General features: G+C 45.1%; 1 protein-coding gene across 1 annotated transcript in view; it reads right to left on the bottom strand.

Moving 5' to 3' along the window:
• Window positions 1-16,732, bottom strand: part of LOC141225670 (mitochondrial fission regulator 2-like) — an 80,690-nt gene extending 63,958 nt beyond the window's left edge. Inside the window, exons 1-2 of the mRNA XM_073667075.1 lie at window positions 16,727-16,732; window positions 16,539-16,639 (exon numbers count right to left, since the gene is read on the bottom strand). Of these exons, the coding sequence (XP_073523176.1) occupies window positions 16,539-16,639; window positions 16,727-16,732 (107 nt within the window). The remainder of the gene's footprint in view (window positions 1-16,538; window positions 16,640-16,726) is intronic.
• Window positions 16,733-19,179: the final 2,447 nt, after the last annotated feature.

Raw genomic sequence — 19,179 nt, 5'->3', positions numbered from 1 at the left:
GGGCAGCTGGAGATTTGGGAGCTGTGAGGAAGCAAGTGCGATTGGGGTGACACCTTTGAGGACTGGAGTATTTGTGATGTTGAAGTTGATGTGGAGGAGAGCCCACTTAAAGGAGCACTTGATATCCGTTGAAGCACCTGCTGTTTTTGTGCCTCATCTGGAATTTGTAGCGATTGGCGTGGCCGTAAGAAAGGGATCTTATCACATTGTCCGCTAAAAGAAGTAGACATTTTAGTTTGGCTGGAAGATGGTCTTTCTTCTGCAGATGTTACTGTTGCTTTAACACCTACCCCACGGACACAACCTTTTTTCCCCTTCCCAACACGCCTATTCCCCTTTCCACCAGCAGCAGGCCTTTTTCCACTCATTTTGGTGGTTAACTAATTCACAACTCTGGAGTTGTTTGCACAAAAAAACAATGGATGGGAACCGAGCAGAGCTGAGTGGCCAAACTGTGGTATTAGGCCAAAACTATTGGCTGGGTTAGATGCAGAAAAAAATTATATTCAATTTGCAACCTGATGGAGGTCAGTATAGATGGACTAGTAGAACAAGTCCCACACACAGCTAGAAGCCCAAATATTTTTTCAGAGCTAGATGCAGAAAAAAATTATATTCAATTTGCAACCTGATGGAGGTCAGTATAGATGGACTAATAGAACAAGTCCCACACACAGCTAGAAGCCCAAATATTTTTTCAGAGGTACTGTAGATGCAGATAAAAATTATTTTTAATTTGCAACCTGATGGAGGTCAGTATAGATGGACTAATAGAGAAAGTCCGACACACTGCTAGAAGGCCAAATATTTTTTCAGAGCTAGATGCAGAAAAAAATTATATTCAGTTTGCAACCTGATGGAGGTCAGTATAGATGGAATAACAGAGAAAGTCCCACACACTGCTAGAAGGCCACATATTTTTTCAGAGGTAGATGCAGAAAAAAATATATTCAGTTTGCAACCTGATGGAGGTCTGTATAGATGGATTAATAGAACAAGTCCCACACACAGCTAGAAGCCCAAATATTTTTTCAGAGGTAGATGCAGATAAAAATTATTTTTAATTTGCAACCTGATGGAGGTCAGTATAGATGGACTAATAGAGAAAGTCCCACACACTGCTAGAAGGCCAAATATTTTTTCAGAGCAAGATGCATACAAAAAATTATTTTGAATTTGCAACCTGATGGAGGTCAGTATAGGTGGACTAATAGAACAAGTCCCACACACTGCTAGAAGGCCAAATATTTTTTCAGAGCTAGATGCAGAAAAAAATTATATTCAGTTTGCAACCTGATGGAGGTCTGTATAGATGGATTAATAGAACAAGTCCCACACACAGCTAGAAGCCCAAATATTTTTTCAGAGGTAGATGCAGATAAAAATTATTTTTAATTTGCAACCTGATGGAGGTCAGTATAGATGGACTAATAGAGAAAGTCCCACACACTGCTAGAAGGCCAAATATTTTTTCAGAGCTAGATGCATACAAAAAATTATTTTAAATTTGCAACCTGATGGAGGTCAGTATAGGTGGACTAATAGAACAAGTCCCACACACTGCTAGAAGGCCAAATATTTTTTCAGAGCTAGATGCAGAAAAAAATTATATTCAGTTTGCAACCTGATGGAGGTCTGTATAGATGGATTAATAGAACAAGACCCACACACAGCTAGAAGCCCAATATTTTTTCAGAGGTAGATGCAGAAAAAAATATATTCAGTTTGCAATCTGATGGAGGTCAGTATAGATGGACTAATACAACAAGTCCCACACACAGCTAGAAGCCCAATATTTTTTCAGAGGTAGATGCAGAAAAAAATATATTCAGTTTGCAACCTGATGGAGGTCAGTATAGATGGACTAATACAACAAGTCCCACACACAGCTAGAAGCCCAATATTTTTTCAGAGGTAGATGCAGAAAAAAATATATTCAGTTTGCAACCTGATGGAGGTCAGTATAGATGGACTAATACAACAAGTCCCACACACAGCTAGAAGCCCAATATTTTTTCAGAGGTAGATGCAGAAAAAAATATATTCAGTTTGCAACCTGATGGAGGTCAGTATAGATGGACTAATACAACAAGTCCCACACACAGCTAGAAGCCCAATATTTTTTCAGAGGTAAATGCAGAAAAAAATATATTCAGTTTGCAACCTGATGGAGGTCTGTATAGATGGATTAATAGAACAAGTCCCACACACAGCTAGAAGCCCAATATTTTTTCAGAGCTAGATGCAGAAAAGAATTATATTCAATTTGCAACCTGATGGAGGTCAGTATAGATGGACTAATAGAACAAGTCCCACACACAGCTAGAAGCCCAAATATTTTTTCAGAGGTAGATGCAGAAAAAAATATATTCAGTTTGCAACCTGATGGAGGTCTGTATAGATGGATTAATAGAACAAGTCCCACACACAGCTAGAAGCCCAATATTTTTTCAGAGCTAGATGCAGAAAAAAATTATATTCAATTTGCAACCTGATGGAGGTCAGTATAGATGGACTAATAGAATGATGCTATGCTCAAAAGATTTTACTTCACTAGGTGCAGTAAAAAATTGGTATTCTATACACAGGTGGTATATCTTGCAACACAGATAGGCTACTCCACTGACTAACACACTCTGCAATAGGCCAAAAAGGATTAGCTTTGCTAGATTCAGCCAAATGCTGTGAAAAAAACTTGCACAGCACTGGCACAGACCTGCCTGGCAAAAACTGATAGGAACTGATGTAACCTAGTCCTGAAAAGGACTCCAATTACAATTAGTCTTTACTCCCACAATCTATCTATTTAAGAGCACAGACCTCCCTGATAAAAGTCGTAGGAAATGCTGTAACCTAGTCCTTAAAAGGACTGCAATCACAACTATTCCCTACTCCCAAGCTATCTGTAGATTTGTGCGAAAATTGGCTTGAAATTAACAAGGTATAGCGCACACAGCAACAGCGGTGCCGTCTAACACGCAGCTGCAGCAGTGAGAAAATGGTGGCGACGGGGAAAATGGCTTGGTCTTATAGGGCAAGGACATGTGACATACACTGCCAATGACACATGCCCTTGCTTGTGTGAAAAAAAGCACTTCGCTCCGTGTGTGCGCTGCTGATAGGCTGACAGATTGCACCTCCCCACTGCAAATGCGGGAAAGAGAAAAAAAAATGGAGATCTTCATTGTTCCTGCAGAGATCCATCCCCTGCCCCTCCCCCCACCCCGCTGTACACTCAAACTGCGTATTAACATTAATTTTCATTATTACTGAGAAAAAATCCAGTTATGATTTTGGTGCACGAACATGTATCAAACATAACCTCGAACAGCCGAATTTTTCTCAAATTGTTCGTGTTGACAGAACGGCTCGAACACCGCCCAAAACAGCTCGAATTTGAGATTGGCGAACAGTTCGAGTAGAACAACGCTCATCTCTATAGTTAACGACATCTTCCGAGATCTCCTGTATTCCTGCGTGGTGGTGTACCTGGACGATATCTTGGTGTTCTCCACGGATCTGCCCTCACACCGGAGGGATGTTCGTCAGGTTCTGCTGAGGCTCCGGAAGAATCGCCTGTATGCTAAATACAAGAAATGCCTCTTTGAGCAGACCTTCCTGCCGTTTCTGGGTTATATCATCTCCGAGACCGGACTGCGGATGGATCCAGAGACAGTGTCTGCCGTCTTAAAGTGGCCCCGACCGGAGGGGTTGAAGGCGATTCAACGGTTCCTGGGTTTCGCAAACTATTACCACCTCTTCATTCCTCATTTCTCCTCCCGGACTGCTCGCATCTCTGCGCGCACTCGTAAAGGAGCAAATCCCAGGAAATGGACTTCCGAGGAGGAGAAGACCTTCGTCTCCCTTAAACAAGCTTTCTCCTCCGCTCCTGTGCTATACCGTCTGGATTGCAACAAGCAGTTCTTCCTGGAGATTGATGCCTCCTCCTCCGGGGCCGAAGCAGTGCTCACCCAGAAATCCTCGTCCGGGCGAATGGTGACCTGCGGCTTCTTCTCCAAGCTCTTCTCCTCGTCCGAACGCAACTACTCCATAGGAGATCGAGAACTGCTGGCCATCAAATTAGCGCTGGAGGAGTGGCGCTATTTGCTTGAGGGGGCTCTGCACCTGGTGGTCATCTACACTGACCACAGTAATTGTCCACTGAGTTGTGTACCTAATCCTATCATGTGTAGTACAGTCTGCTGGGCTGTGTACGTAATCATATCATGTCATACATTCCACAAAGGCATGTACCCAGGGCCGGCGTCAGCACCCGGCGTACCCGGGCAAGTGCCGGGGCCCTGGAAAATCAGAAGGGCCCACCGCCCACTCACTGTCGGGGCCCACCGCCCACTCACTGCCAGGGCCCTGGCCGCTTCCTCGGCACCTGTTCAGTGACGCAGGCGCTCATTGATGGTGATGTGTGTCAGGGCTCTTTATATCACTGTAAACAATTGCAGACACCTGTGCTATTTAGTTTGGCAGGTGTGTCCAATGAAAGGCAAGACTACTTAAGAAGGCTCTCTCACATTATTAAGCAGCCTACATTTTCTGCCAAAATGTGAAAGAAAAAGGATGTGTCGGCTGCTGAGAAGCAACAAATTGTGGAGTGTTTAGGTCAAGGCATGACTACAATCAACATTGTGCGATGATCAGGATGAAGTGTCTTGGCAATCAAGAAGTATGTAGCTGATTCACAGTACACACGTGTGCGTGCTGATAAGGGCAAATTGAGGACTCTTTCCTACAGGCAATTACGTCAGGTTGAAAGAGCAGCGGCAAAAAAGCCTTGTCATAGCAGCAGACAAGTTTTTGAAGCTGCTTGTGCCTCCAACGTCCCCCGAACAACAAGATGCAGGGTCCTTCAGAGGTTTGCAGCTGTGCATACGCCATCCTGTCGACCTCCTCTATCCACTTCACACAAGCAGAAACGGCTCCAGTGGGCCAAACATTACATGAAGACTGATTTCAAAACAGTTTTGTTCACGGATGAGTGCCGTGCAGCGCTCGATGGTCCAGATGGATGGAGTGGAGGATGGCTGGTTGATGGACACCCCACGCAAACACGGCTACAGCGCCAACAAGGAGGAGGTGGAGTAATGTTTTGGGCTGGAATCATGGGGAGAGAGATTGTCGGCCCCTTTAGGATCCTTGAAGGCGCTAAAGATGAACTCCATAATGTATGTGGATTTTCTCAAACAGCACTTCCTGCCATGGTTCAAGAAGAAGAACCGTGTATTTCACAGCAAGATCATTTTTCTGCATGATAATGCACCATCTCATGCTGCACATAAAACATCTGCATCTCTGGCTGATATGGGCATAAAAGGGGACAAACTTATGGTGTGACCCCCATGCTCCCCTGACCTCTACCCCATTCAGAACCTTTGGAGCATCATTAAAAGGAGTGTCTATGATGGCGGGAGGCAGTTCACATCTAAGCAACAGCTCTGGGAGGGTATTCTGTCCTCATGCAAAACAATTGAAGCAGAAACCATCCAAAACCTGACAAATTCAATGGACGAGAGAGTTCAGAAGCTCCTTTCGAACAAGAGGTCCTATGTGAAAATGTAACATCACCTAGAATAAAGTTTTGAGTTGAAAACTGTTTGATTTCAGTTTCTAACAACCTGCTAATGCTTATAATTTCAAAAATGACCATTTTTTTGGTCTTTATTAAAATGAAAAGGTTGATCGAAAAGTTTGGGGGATCTAAGAGTGTGGAAACCCAGTAGTCATGATTACTTCGAATTCTGACAATATGAGGGTCATGCTGCAGGTAGTGCAGCAAGAAGGCACTTATGTGTCTTGCGCATCTTGGAGCCCCAAAATTATTTTCCGGGCTAGATGCAGCTAAAAATTATTTTTAATTTTAAATCTGGTGAAGCTTTAGTATAGATGGCCTAATAGGATCAATGCTGCACACTGCTACAAAGCCCAAATTATTTTCCAGTCAAGATACAGATAAACATGATTAGTAATTTGAAAGCTTAAAACGGTTGGTAGGGTGATTTTAACCAATCATCAAGCTTTTACTCTCCCCAGGATGACACAGGGGTAGAAAAGTCATTTCGGATCCATGATTTGTTCATCTTTATGAACGTGAGTCTGTCTACATTATCAGTGGAGAGCCGCGTGCGCTTATCTGTCAGCAGACCACCAGCAGCGCTGAACACACGTTCAGACAGAACGCTGGCTGCGGGGCATGACAAGATCTCCAAGGCGTAAGTGGCTAGCTCCGGCCATTTATCCAGATTGGAAGCCCAAAAAGAGCAAGGGTCCAGTGACACAGTCGTGGCTTCAATGTTTACTTGGAGATACTCCTGTACCATCGTCTCTAGGCGTTGACTATGTGTCAGACTTCTTGTCTCCTGTGGCCTTGCAAAGGATGGGCTAAAAAAGTGGTGAAATGATTCCGCAAAATTGATGTTACCAGCAGATACTGTGGTTCTGTTACGGTTTGAGTGCTGAACACTTGACGGTCCCACGGTTGGCAAGTTGGAACTGTGAGATTCACTACGTGCACCACTGGTATTTTGTGGAAAAGCACATGTAAGATTCTGCAACAGTCTCTGCTGATACTCCTGCATGCGTGCATCCCTTTCTATGGCAGGAATAATTTCTGCAAATTTACTTTTGTACCGGGGATCTAACAGTGTGGCAACCCATTAGTCAGGATTATTTCTAATTCTCACAATTCGAGGGTCATGTTGCAGGTAGTGCAGCAAGAAGGCACTCATGTGTGTTGCGCATCCAGGAGCACCAAGTCCCTGTTGTGTTGGTGGCAAGGTAACAATCATGCTTCCTTCCTCTGTCCTCTCCCCCCAACCTCGCACAACAGAAATGTGATCAAGGTCTCCCTCATCTGATGAGTCTTCCATCAGTTCGTCCTCCACTTCTTCCTGGGCTCCTGCACCTTCCTCACTAGTTTGGCTGCTACCATGCGCCCTGGTAAAACCATCTCCCCCACCCTCACATGCCTGCCGCCTTGGTGCTGCCGACCGTCTGGACCTTGCAGATGTTAGCCCTTCCGCATACAACTCCTCCTCTTCTACTTCCTCCACCTCCTCTTGTGCCACCACCTGACTCCGAATTCTGTTTAACATGTGCTCCAGCATGTAAATCACCGGAATAGTCATGCTGATAATGGCATCGTCAGCACTAAACATCTTCGTCGCCATTTCAAAACTGTGCAGAAGGGTGCATAGGTCCCTGATCTGAGACCACTCCTCCAGCGTGATTTGCCCCACCTCTGAATCTCGTTGGCCCAGGCTATACGTCAGAACGTATTGCACCAGGGCTTGTCGGTGCTGCCACAGTCGCTGCAACATGTGCAGAGTTGAATTCCATCGGGTAGGCACATCGCATTTTAGCCGGTGAAGTGGCAGGCCCAACGACTTCTGTAGAGATGTAAGTCGCTGAGCTGCGGGATGCGAACGGCGGAAGTGAGCACACAGCGACCGTGCCCTCTGCAGAAGGCCATCTAGTCTGGGATAGTGGGCTAAAAATTGCTGGACAACCAGGTTCAACACGTGAGCCATACAAGGCACGTGTGTGACATTGCCCCGGCGAAGGGCCGCACCCAGGTTTGCAGCATTGTCGCACACGGCCTTCCCTGGTTTCAGGTCCAGTGGAGACAACCATTCATGAAATTGGTTCTCCAGAGCTGACCACAACTCCTCAGCTGTGTGACTCACATTTCCCAGACATTTCAATGTAAAAACCGCCTGATGACGTTGAGCCCTACTGCCAGCATAGTAAGGAGGTGTGCAGGATCCCTTCTGCGCAGTTAGAAAGCTTGTGGCATGACCAGACAGGCTTTGGGTGCAGGTGGAAGACCGAGAGGAGGTTGAGGAGGCAGAAGCAGTGGAGGAACTTTGAGATAAAGAGGATTGACGCACAACTCGTGGGGACGGCAAGACTTGGACAGCAGCCCCTTGTCCTGCTGTCACCATAGTTACCCAGTGCCCAGTCAGCGACATGTAACGCCCCTGTCCATGCCTACTCGTCCAAGTGTCTGTGGTGAAATGCACCCTGTCACACACAGAGTTTCTCAAAGAAGCGGTGATGTTGTGTGCGACATGCTGGTGGAGCGCAGGCACACCTTTCTTTGAGAAGTAGTGCCGACTGGGCATCTGGTACTGGGGCACTGCGACGGACATAAGGTCTCGAAAATCCTCTGTGTCCACCAGGCGGAAAGGCAGCATTTCTGTAGCCAAGAGCTTGCAGATGGTGAAATTCAACCTCTTAGCTTTCTCATGGCTAGGAGGAAATGGTCTTTTACTTGTCCACATCTGAGGGACCGAGGGCTGGCTATTGTGCTTAGACGAGGTTGATAAGGGTCTCCCCGGCAAACTGCCGGTCTGTGAGGAAGATGCAGGCGGACATGTTAGGTTGCCTTGATCCAAAGGTGGTGCTATCGATGTCGGACAGCGCTCAACACCAGCTGGTGTTACCACCTCCAAAGAAAATGATGACCTGCCAATCACGCTGGCTGTTGCGGGTAAAGAGGTGGCAGGTCTGCGCCCCAAAACAGGTGTGACTGCTGTCCCCCCAGTCACAGAGGATGAAGAGGCCGCGGATGCACAAGATATGGCAGACGGTGGTTGGCCCGGCCGGCTAGGCCGCATTGTAGCACACTGAGCTTCCCCCTGCAACTTATGCTTCATGTCCATGTGCCGGTTCATGCATGAAGTACTCAAACTATGTATTTTTTGGCCTCTACTTAGCTTTTGCTGACAAATGTTACAGATAACACAAGTTGGGTCATCTTTATCGATCTGAAAAAATGCCCAGGCTATGCAAGGCTTAGCACCCATGCGACCTGAAGAGCCACCACGACTTGTGGTGAGAGGCAGAGTTGTGTTTGAGGATGCAGTTGTTGACGTGCTTCCAGTACTACGTCTCTGTCCAGGAAGGCGCAACCTGACCTCGTCGTCACTAGCATCTTCCTCCACCTCCTCTGCTGACCTCATCTCTTGGCTGACTGTGGGTTGACAGTAAGTGGGATCTCCAACCTCATCATCATCACCCTGTGCGTTATCACACCCGTCGTCCTCAGAGCCAACCTGTTCCTGCCCTGACAAAAAACTAAAGTTGTCGCTCCAATCAGGTATTTGAGTCTTATCATCGTCTTCCTCATTGTCTCCACCAACAGGAGTTACAGTTTGGGAATGAGGGTCTACATTATGGTCAGAACCTTCTGCGTCTGGTCCTGGATCCGACTCATAAAGATTCTGGGCATCAGTGCAGATCATTTCCTCGTCTGGATTCACAGAAGCGCTGGAGTCGACCTCTGATTCCCAGGCTATAGTATGAGTAAACAGCTCTGCAGACTCAACCATCTGTTCTACCTCATACTCAGACGGGCAGCTGGAGATTTGGGAGCTGTGAGGAAGCAAGTGCGATTGGGGTGACACCTTTGAGGACTGGAGTATTTGTGATGTTGAAGTTGATGTGGAGGAGAGCCCACTTAAAGGAGCACTTGATATCCGTTGAAGCACCTGCTGTTTTTGTGCCTCATCTGGAATTTGTAGCGATTGGCGTGGCCGTAAGAAAGGGATCTTATCACATTGTCCGCTAAAAGAAGTAGACATTTTAGTTTGGCTGGAAGATGGTCTTTCTTCTGCAGATGTTACTGTTGCTTTAACACCTACCCCACGGACACAACCTTTTTTCCCCTTCCCAACACGCCTATTCCCCTTTCCACCAGCAGCAGGCCTTTTTCCACTCATTTTGGTGGTTAACTAATTCACAACTCTGGAGTTGTTTGCACAAAAAAACAATGGATGGGAACCGAGCAGAGCTGAGTGGCCAAACTGTGGTATTAGGCCAAAACTATTGGCTGGGTTAGATGCAGAAAAAAATTATATTCAATTTGCAACCTGATGGAGGTCAGTATAGATGGACTAGTAGAACAAGTCCCACACACAGCTAGAAGCCCAAATATTTTTTCAGAGCTAGATGCAGAAAAAAATTATATTCAATTTGCAACCTGATGGAGGTCAGTATAGATGGACTAATAGAACAAGTCCCACACACAGCTAGAAGCCCAAATATTTTTTCAGAGGTACTGTAGATGCAGATAAAAATTATTTTTAATTTGCAACCTGATGGAGGTCAGTATAGATGGACTAATAGAGAAAGTCCGACACACTGCTAGAAGGCCAAATATTTTTTCAGAGCTAGATGCAGAAAAAAATTATATTCAGTTTGCAACCTGATGGAGGTCAGTATAGATGGACTAACAGAGAAAGTCCCACACACTGCTAGAAGGCCACATATTTTTTCAGAGGTAGATGCAGAAAAAAATATATTCAGTTTGCAACCTGATGGAGGTCTGTATAGATGGATTAATAGAACAAGTCCCACACACAGCTAGAAGTCCAAATATTTTTTCAGAGGTAGATGCAGATAAAAATTATTTTTAATTTGCAACCTGATGGAGGTCAGTATAGATGGACTAATAGAGAAAGTCCCACACACTGCTAGAAGGCCAAATATTTTTTCAGAGCAAGATGCATACAAAAAATTATTTTGAATTTGCAACCTGATGGAGGTCAGTATAGGTGGAATAATAGAACAAGTCCCACACACTGCTAGAAGGCCAAATATTTTTTCAGAGCTAGATGCAGAAAAAAATTATATTCAGTTTGCAACCTGATGGAGGTCTGTATAGATGGATTAATAGAACAAGTCCCACACACAGCTAGAAGCCCAAATATTTTTTCAGAGGTAGATGCAGATAAAAATTATTTTTAATTTGCAACCTGATGGAGGTCAGTATAGATGGACTAATAGAGAAAGTCCCACACACTGCTAGAAGGCCAAATATTTTTTCAGAGCTTGATGCATACAAAAAATTATTTTAAATTTGCAACCTGATGGAGGTCAGTATAGGTGGACTAATAGAACAAGTCCCACACACTGCTAGAAGGCCAAATATTTTTTCAGAGCTAGATGCAGAAAAAAATTATATTCAGTTTGCAACCTGATGGAGGTCTGTATAGATGGATTAATAGAACAAGACCCACACACAGCTAGAAGCCCAATATTTTTTCAGAGGTAGATGCAGAAAAAAATATATTCAGTTTGCAACCTGATGGAGGTCAGTATAGATGGACTAATACAACAAGTCCCACACACAGCTAGAAGCCCAATATTTTTTCAGAGGTAGATGCAGAAAAAAATATATTCAGTTTGCAACCTGATGGAGGTCAGTATAGATGGACTAATACAACAAGTCCCACACACAGCTAGAAGCCCAATATTTTTTCAGAGGTAGATGCAGAAAAAAATATATTCAGTTTGCAATCTGATGGAGGTCAGTATAGATGGACTAATACAACAAGTCCCACACACAGCTAGAAGCCCAATATTTTTTCAGAGGTAGATGCAGAAAAAAATATATTCAGTTTGCAACCTGATGGAGGTCAGTATAGATGGACTAATACAACAAGTCCCACACACAGCTAGAAGCCCAATATTTTTTCAGAGGTAGATGCAGAAAAAAATATATTCAGTTTGCAACCTGATGGAGGTCAGTATAGATGGACTAATACAACAAGTCCCACACACAGCTAGAAGCCCAATATTTTTTCAGAGGTAGATGCAGAAAAAAATATATTCAGTTTGCAACCTGATGGAGGTCAGTATAGATGGACTAATACAACAAGTCCCACACACAGCTAGAAGCCCGATATTTTTTCAGAGGTAAATGCAGAAAAAAATATATTCAGTTTGCAACCTGATGGAGGTCTGTATAGATGGATTAATAGAACAAGTCCCACACACAGCTAGAAGCCCAATATTTTTTCAGAGCTAGATGCAGAAAAAAATTATATTCAATTTGCAACCTGATGGAGGTCAGTATAGATGGACTAATAGAACAAGTCCCACACACAGCTAGAAGCCCAAATATTTTTTCAGAGGTAGATGCAGAAAAAAATATATTCAGTTTGCAACCTGATGGAGGTCTGTATAGATGGATTAATAGAACAAGTCCCACACACAGCTAGAAGCCCAATATTTTTTCAGAGCTAGATGCAGAAAAAAATTATATTCAATTTGCAACCTGATGGAGGTCAGTATAGATGGACTAATAGAATGATGCTATGCTCAAAAGATTTTACTTCACTAGGTGCAGTAAAAAAATTGGTATTCTATACACAGGTGGTATATCTTGCAACACAGATAGGCTACTCCACTGACTAACACACTCTGCAATAGGCCAAAAAGGATTAGCTTTGCTAGATTCAGCCAAATGCTGTGAAAAAAACTTGCACAGCACTGGCACAGACCTGCCTGGCAAAAACTGATAGGAACTGATGTAACTTAGTCCTGAAAAGGACTCCAATTACAATTAGTCTTTACTCCCACAATCTATCTATTTAAGAGCACAGACCTCCCTGATAAAAGTCGTAGGAAATGCTGTAACCTAGTCCTTAAAAGGACTGCAATCACAACTATTCCCTACTCCCAAGCTATCTGTAGATTTGTGCGAAAATTGGCTTGAAATTAACAAGGTATAGCGCACACAGCAACAGCGGTGCCGTCTAACACGCACCTGCAGCAGTGAGAAAATGGTGGCGACGGGGAAAATGGCTTGGTCTTATAGGGCAAGGACATGTGACATACACTGCCAATGACACATGCCCTTGCTTGTGTGAAAAAAAGCACTTCGCTCAGTGTGTGCGCTGCTGATAGGCTGAAAGATTGCACCTCCCCACTGCAAATGCGGGAAAGAGAAAAAAAATGGAGATCTTCATTGTTCCTGCAGAGATCCATCCCCTGCCCCTCCCCCCACCCCGCTGTACACTCAAACTGCGTATTAACATTAATTTTCATTATTACTGAGAAAAAATCCAGTTATGATTTTGGTGCACGAACAGTTATCAAACATAACCTCGAACAGCCGAATTTTTCTCAAATTGTTCGTGTTCGCCGAACGGCTCGAACACCGCCCAAAACAGCTCGAATTTGAGATTGGCGAACAGTTCGAGTAGAACAACGCTCATCTCTATAGTTAACGACATCTTCCGAGATCTCCTGTATTCCTGCGTGGTGGTGTACCTGGACGATATCTTGGTGTTCTCCACGGATCTGCCCTCACACCGGAGGGATGTTCGTCAGGTTCTGCTGAGGCTCCGGAAGAATCGCCTGTATGCTAAATACAAGAAATGCCTCTTTGAGCAGACCTTCCTGCCGTTTCTGGGTTATATCATCTCCGAGACCGGACTGCGGATGGATCCAGAGACAGTGTCTGCCGTCTTAAAGTGGCCCCGACCGGAGGGGTTGAAGGCGATTCAACGGTTCCTGGGTTTCGCAAACTATTACCACCTCTTCATTCCTCATTTCTCCTCCCGGACTGCTCGCATCTCTGCGCGCACTCGTAAAGGAGCAAATCCCAGGAAATGGACTTCCGAGGAGGAGAAGACCTTCGTCTCCCTTAAACAAGCTTTCTCCTCCGCTCCTGTGCTATACCGTCTGGATTGCAACAAGCAGTTCTTCCTGGAGATTGATGCCTCCTCCTCCGGGGCCGAAGCAGTGCTCACCCAGAAATCCTCGTCCGGGCGAATGGTGACCTGCGGCTTCTTCTCCAAGCTCTTCTCCTCGTCCGAACGCAACTACTCCATAGGAGATCGAGAACTGCTGGCCATCAAATTAGCGCTGGAGGAGTGGCGCTATTTGCTTGAGGGGGCTCTGCACCTGGTGGTCATCTACACTGACCACAGTAATTGTCCACTGAGTTGTGTACCTAATCCTATCATGTGTAGTACAGTCTGCTGGGCTGTGTACGTAATCATATCATGTCATACATTCCACAAAGGCATGTACCCAGGGCCGGCGTCAGCACCCGGCGTACCCGGGCAAGTGCCGGGGCCCTGGAAAATCAGAAGGGCCCACCGCCCACTCACTGTCGGGGCCCACCGCCCACTCACTGCCAGGGCCCTGGCCGCTTCCTCGGCACCTGTTCAGTGACGCAGGCGCTGCTTGATTGCCGGCACTCCCCCAGTCCCAGACATGGCCGCGTGGTGTGCGGCTGTGTATGCTAGTAATGACACGGAAGGGTCGACGGCACTGCACCTTCAATTGTGCTTGTGTGTAGTTCCTGTCATTATTAGCAGACACTGCCGCACAGCGCGCGGCCATGTCTGGGGGAGTGCCGGCAATCAAGCACCGTCGGAGGTCCTGCACAGATGGGGGGGAGCGGCCCGGACCCGACCGCAAGTGGGCCCCTCTGATTGTCCAGGGCCATGATGTCTGTGACACGCCGGGGGCCCTGCACTGCCCCATACCTGAGGATCTGCTGGACAGGACACTGGACCGGGGACAGGTGAGTGAAGCTTCCCCAATCCCCATATTAAAAATATTTGTAATGGGTCTGTGTGAGTGCATGTATGTGAATGTCAGTGTGTATAACGGTGTATATATATTTGTCTGTTTTATATATGTTTTTAAGAATTTGTGTAAAAATGTGTGTATGTCTGTATGTGTACATATCTGTGTACCGTGTGTGCGTGCGTGTGTCTGCGTACCGTGTGTGCGTGCATATGTCTGCGTACCGTGTGTGCGTGCATATGTCTCCATACCGTGTCTGCGTGCATATGTCTCTGTACCGTGTGTGCGTGCATATGTCTGCGTACCGTGTGTGCGTGCATATGTCTGTGTACCGTGTGTGTGCGTGCATATGTCTGTGTACCGTGTGTGTGCGTGCATATGTCTGCGTACCGTGTGTGTGCGTGCATATGTCTGCGTACTGTGTGTGCGTGCATATGTCTGCGTACCGTGTGTGTGCGTGCATATGTCTGCGTACTGTGTGTGCGTGCATATGTCTGCGTACCGTGTGTGTGCGTGCATATGTCTGCGTACCGTGTGTGTGCGCGCATATGTCTGCGTACCGTGTGTGTGCGTGCATATGTCTCCGTACCGTGTGTGCGTGCATATGTCTGCGTACCGTGTGTGCGTGCATATGTCTCCGTACTGTGTGTGCGTGCATATGTCTGCGTACCGTGTGTGCGTGCATATGTCTGCGTACCGTGTGTGCGTGCATGTCTGCGTACGTGTGTGCGTGCATATGTCTCCGTACCGTGTGTGCGTGCATATGTCTGCGTACCGTGTGTGCGTGCATAGGTCTGTGTACCGTGTGTGCGTGCATATGTCTGCATACCGTGTGTGCGTGCATATGTCTGCGTACCGTGTGTGTGCGTGCATATGTCTGCGTACCGTGTGTGCGTGCATAGGTCTGTGTACCGTGTGTGCGTGCATATGTCTGCATACCGTGTGTGCGTGCATATGTCTGCGTACCGTGTGTGTGCGTGCATATGTCTGCGTACTGTGTGTGCGTGCATATGTCTGCGTACCGTGTGTGTGCGCGCATATGTCTGCGTACCGTGTGTGTGCGCATGTCTGCATATGTGAAGGATGAGGTGGCAGGCTGGGCCCTGTGTACTATATATATATTTCTCCCCCATATCTCTGCATCATGAATCGTGTATGTGTTAAAAGGGCCCACTGAGACTCTTTCGCCCGGGGCCCAGAAAAACCTGGAGCCGGCCCTGCATATACCTAATGTTATGTGTGATAAAGTTCATGTATCTAATCCTATCTTGTGAGATGCAGTCTGCAGAGCCATGTATCTAATCGTATCATCTGTGATATAACATTGTGGTCAAAAACTAAAGGACTCTGGACTGTGATCCTAAACTTCATCCTCCTTTATCCTTTTGCAAACACTCAGAAGGAAGGGGGGGGTGTCAGACACATGGAGCAGATCCCCCATATTTACTGCAGTCATAATGCCAGTTAACACTACATTAGTTTTTTTTGGCAAATATCAGCAACTCTATCCCTACTACTTAATGGTTGGGAATATCAGAACTTTATTTTAGTTATTTTATACTATTAAAACACAAATTAAATATTAAAAAAAAAAAGTAAAAAAAACTTTAATACTTTACATTTTTCCGTGCATTGCATTGTAAAATCTGTCTGCAGTCCCAGCTCTTGAAAGCTGGTACCTGCATGCAAACCTTCATGTGACATAACAATACCACACTGGCCAGGACCTACCTGCTGTGCCATCATGGATGTGACGCTAAAACATAGGGCCACATTTTTATGTTGGTTGTTGAAACATTTCTTCACTATGCGAAGCTGCATGTAGCCACCAATGGGTAAGTGTAGCATTATACTATGGCCATTTAAACCCCCTTCCCCGTGTAATGCATGTGCCAGCTCGGGTAACGTGGTTCTTTTGCTCAGACACAAAGGGGGTCCCTATTCTGCTAGCTATTGCAATTAATTCAGCTTATATAGTGACATTACGTATCTGGGGTACATTACAGTAAGTTATCCATGCCCCACTATTTAACAAAGTGCCAGAGCGGGCAAGATGTCACCACATTTTTTGCACAAATACACCCTGCTTCAAATTTATTTTTAATTTTTGGCACCAGAGAAACGGCATTGAAGGAACGATGAATTGCCCCCATAATTTTCTAGATGTTGGCATTAAAAGATAAAGCATTCATTACTATAGCTGCATATCAATTCCTTCAAATAGCACATGAGGAAGACGACTTGCAATAGCACGTACAAAACTCCGTCTGCGGGTAAACCGTTCCCATACTGGCACTAGCTGGGAAAAAGAGAATAGAATTTTTCTTTTTAAAGGGCAAAAACAAACAATATTGAGATCATCAGTAGTCACTAAGATCAGAAATACAACCATGGCGGCTGACAATTATCAGTGCAGGGATTGTCCTATAAAAGGAAATTTCACGCCTATACAGTGGTGGCCAAAAGTATTGGCACCCCTGCAATTCTGTCAGATAATACTCAGTTTCTTCCTGAAAATGATTGCAATCACAAATTCTTTGGTATTATTCTCTTCATTTAATTTGTCTTCAATGAAAAAACACAAAAAGAATTGTCCTAAAACCAAATTGGATATAATTCCACACCAAATCTAAAAAAGGGGGTGGACAAAAGTATTGGCACTGTTTGAAAAATCATGTGATGCTTCTCTAATTCGTGTAATTAACAGCACCTGTAACTTACCTGTGGCACCTAACAGGTGTTGGCAATAACTAAATCACACTTGCAGCCAGTTAACATGGATTAAAGTTGACTCAACCTCTGTCCTGTGTCCTTGTGTGTACCACATAGAGCATGGAGAAAAGAAAGAAGACCAAAGAACTGTCTGAGGACTTGAGAAACCAAATTGTGAGGAAGCATGAGCAATCTCAAGGCTACAAGTCCATCTCCAAAGACCTGAATGTTCCTGTGTCTTCCGTGCGCAGTGTCATCAAGAAGTTTAAAGCCCATGGCACTGTGGCTAACCTCCCTAGGTGTGGACGGAATAGAAAGATTGACGAGAGATTTCAACGCAAGATTGTGCGGATGGTGGATAAAGAACCTCGACTAACATCCAAACAAGTTCAAGCTGCCCTGCAGTCTGAGGGTACAACAGTGTCAACCCGTACTATCCGTCGGCGTCTGAATGAAAACGGACTGTACTCAGGAAGACCCCACTTCTTAACCCGAGACATAAAAAGCCAGGCTGGAGTTTGCCAAAACTTACCTGAGAAAGCCTAAAACGTTTTGGAAGAATGTTTTCTGGTCAGATGAGACAAAATTAGAGGTTTTTGGGAAAAAGCATCAACATAGAGTGTACAGGGAAAAAAAAGAGACATTCAAAGAAAAGAACACGTTCCCTACAGTCAAACATGGCGGAGGTTCCCTGATGTTTTGGGTTGCTTTGCTGCCTCTGGCACTGGACTGCTTGACCGTCTGCATGGCATTATTAAGTCTGAAGACTACCAACAAATTTTGCAGCATAATGTAGGGCCCAGTGTGAGAAAGCTGGGTCTCCCTCGGAGGTCATGGGTCTTCCAGCAGGACAATGACCCAAAACACACTTCCAAAAGCACTATAAAATGGTTTGAGGGAAAGCATTGGAGACTTCTAAGGTGGCCAGCAATGAGTCCAGACCTGAATCCCATAGAACACCTGTCTAGAGATCTCAAAATGGCAGTTTGGAGAAGGCACCCTTCAAATATCAGGGACCTGGAGCAGTTTGCCAAAGAAGAATGGTCTACAATTCCAGCAGAGCATTGTAAGAAACTCATTGATGGTTACCGGAAGCGGCAGTTATTTTGGCTAAAGGTTGTGCAACCAAGTATTAGGCTGAGGGTGCCAATACTTTTGTCTGGCCCATTTTTGGAGTTTTGCGTGAAATGATCAATGATTTCATTTTTGCTTCATTCTCTTTTGTGTTTTTTCCTTGCAAGCAAATTAAATGAAGATAATAATACCAAAGAATTTGTGATTGCAATCATTTCAGGAAGAAACTGAGTATTATCTGACAGAATTGCACTGGTGCCAATACTTTTGGCCACCACTGTACAAGAATTCCCACTCCAGAAATTGTAGTTGTTTTTTTTTTATTATTTCACCCTTTTTTTAGTTATCAGTAATGTGCATCTTAAATACTTATTGATTGCTGTCTTCTGCCGTTTCCAGCGCTGATCCAGTTCTCCCCTGTATCATGTGACTACAGTTCTCCCTTACTGGCTCACACCGCAGACCTTTAGTTCCTTTCTTAATGTAAGTCTATGAGAGCTTCACGCCGAACCTCAAACTTATATTGAGAAAGTGAGAGACAAAGAAACGCTGTGGTGATCCGGCTAGTGATATCTCCGTTCACATGAGACAGGAGAGTATCTGAGCGGTGCTGGAAACGGTAGAAGATGACAACCGGTAGGTAAATTAATGCGCACACTTTACTTATAACTAACAAGGGTGAAATATATGAAAAATAGAAAGCTGGAAATTAACTTTAAGAATGTCTGATTATTGGGGACCTACTGATCTTCAGAACAGGGGTCCAGTGACCCCTTCTCCTTCCATGGTGAGGAGGTTGAATAGAGTGGTGACTATGGAGATATTGCCCTGTACTCAGTCTCAAACACTGAAGGAAGTGGCTCTAATATGCTGGACAGTCTGAATGCATATGCCATCACTCATTAGTCCCTGTCTGAATGAGGCTCACAATCCAATTTCCCTGTCTCATACACACACTAGGGTGAATTCCATAGGATGACACTGTATCAGAATGGTTGTGGAGTGTGGGAGAAGAGCAGAGGAAGCTACAGACAGTCAGATATTTCCTGGGCA

The sequence above is a fragment of the Phyllobates terribilis genome, unplaced genomic scaffold (genome assembly GCF_046119375.1).
Source record: "Phyllobates terribilis strain yellow unplaced genomic scaffold, ASM4611937v1 Scaffold_405__1_contigs__length_1709751, whole genome shotgun sequence".
In the NCBI taxonomy this organism is placed as follows: Eukaryota; Metazoa; Chordata; class Amphibia; order Anura; family Dendrobatidae; genus Phyllobates; species Phyllobates terribilis.
The sequence above is the reverse complement of the archived record's forward strand: the minus strand, read 5'-3'. Positions and strand labels throughout refer to the sequence as shown.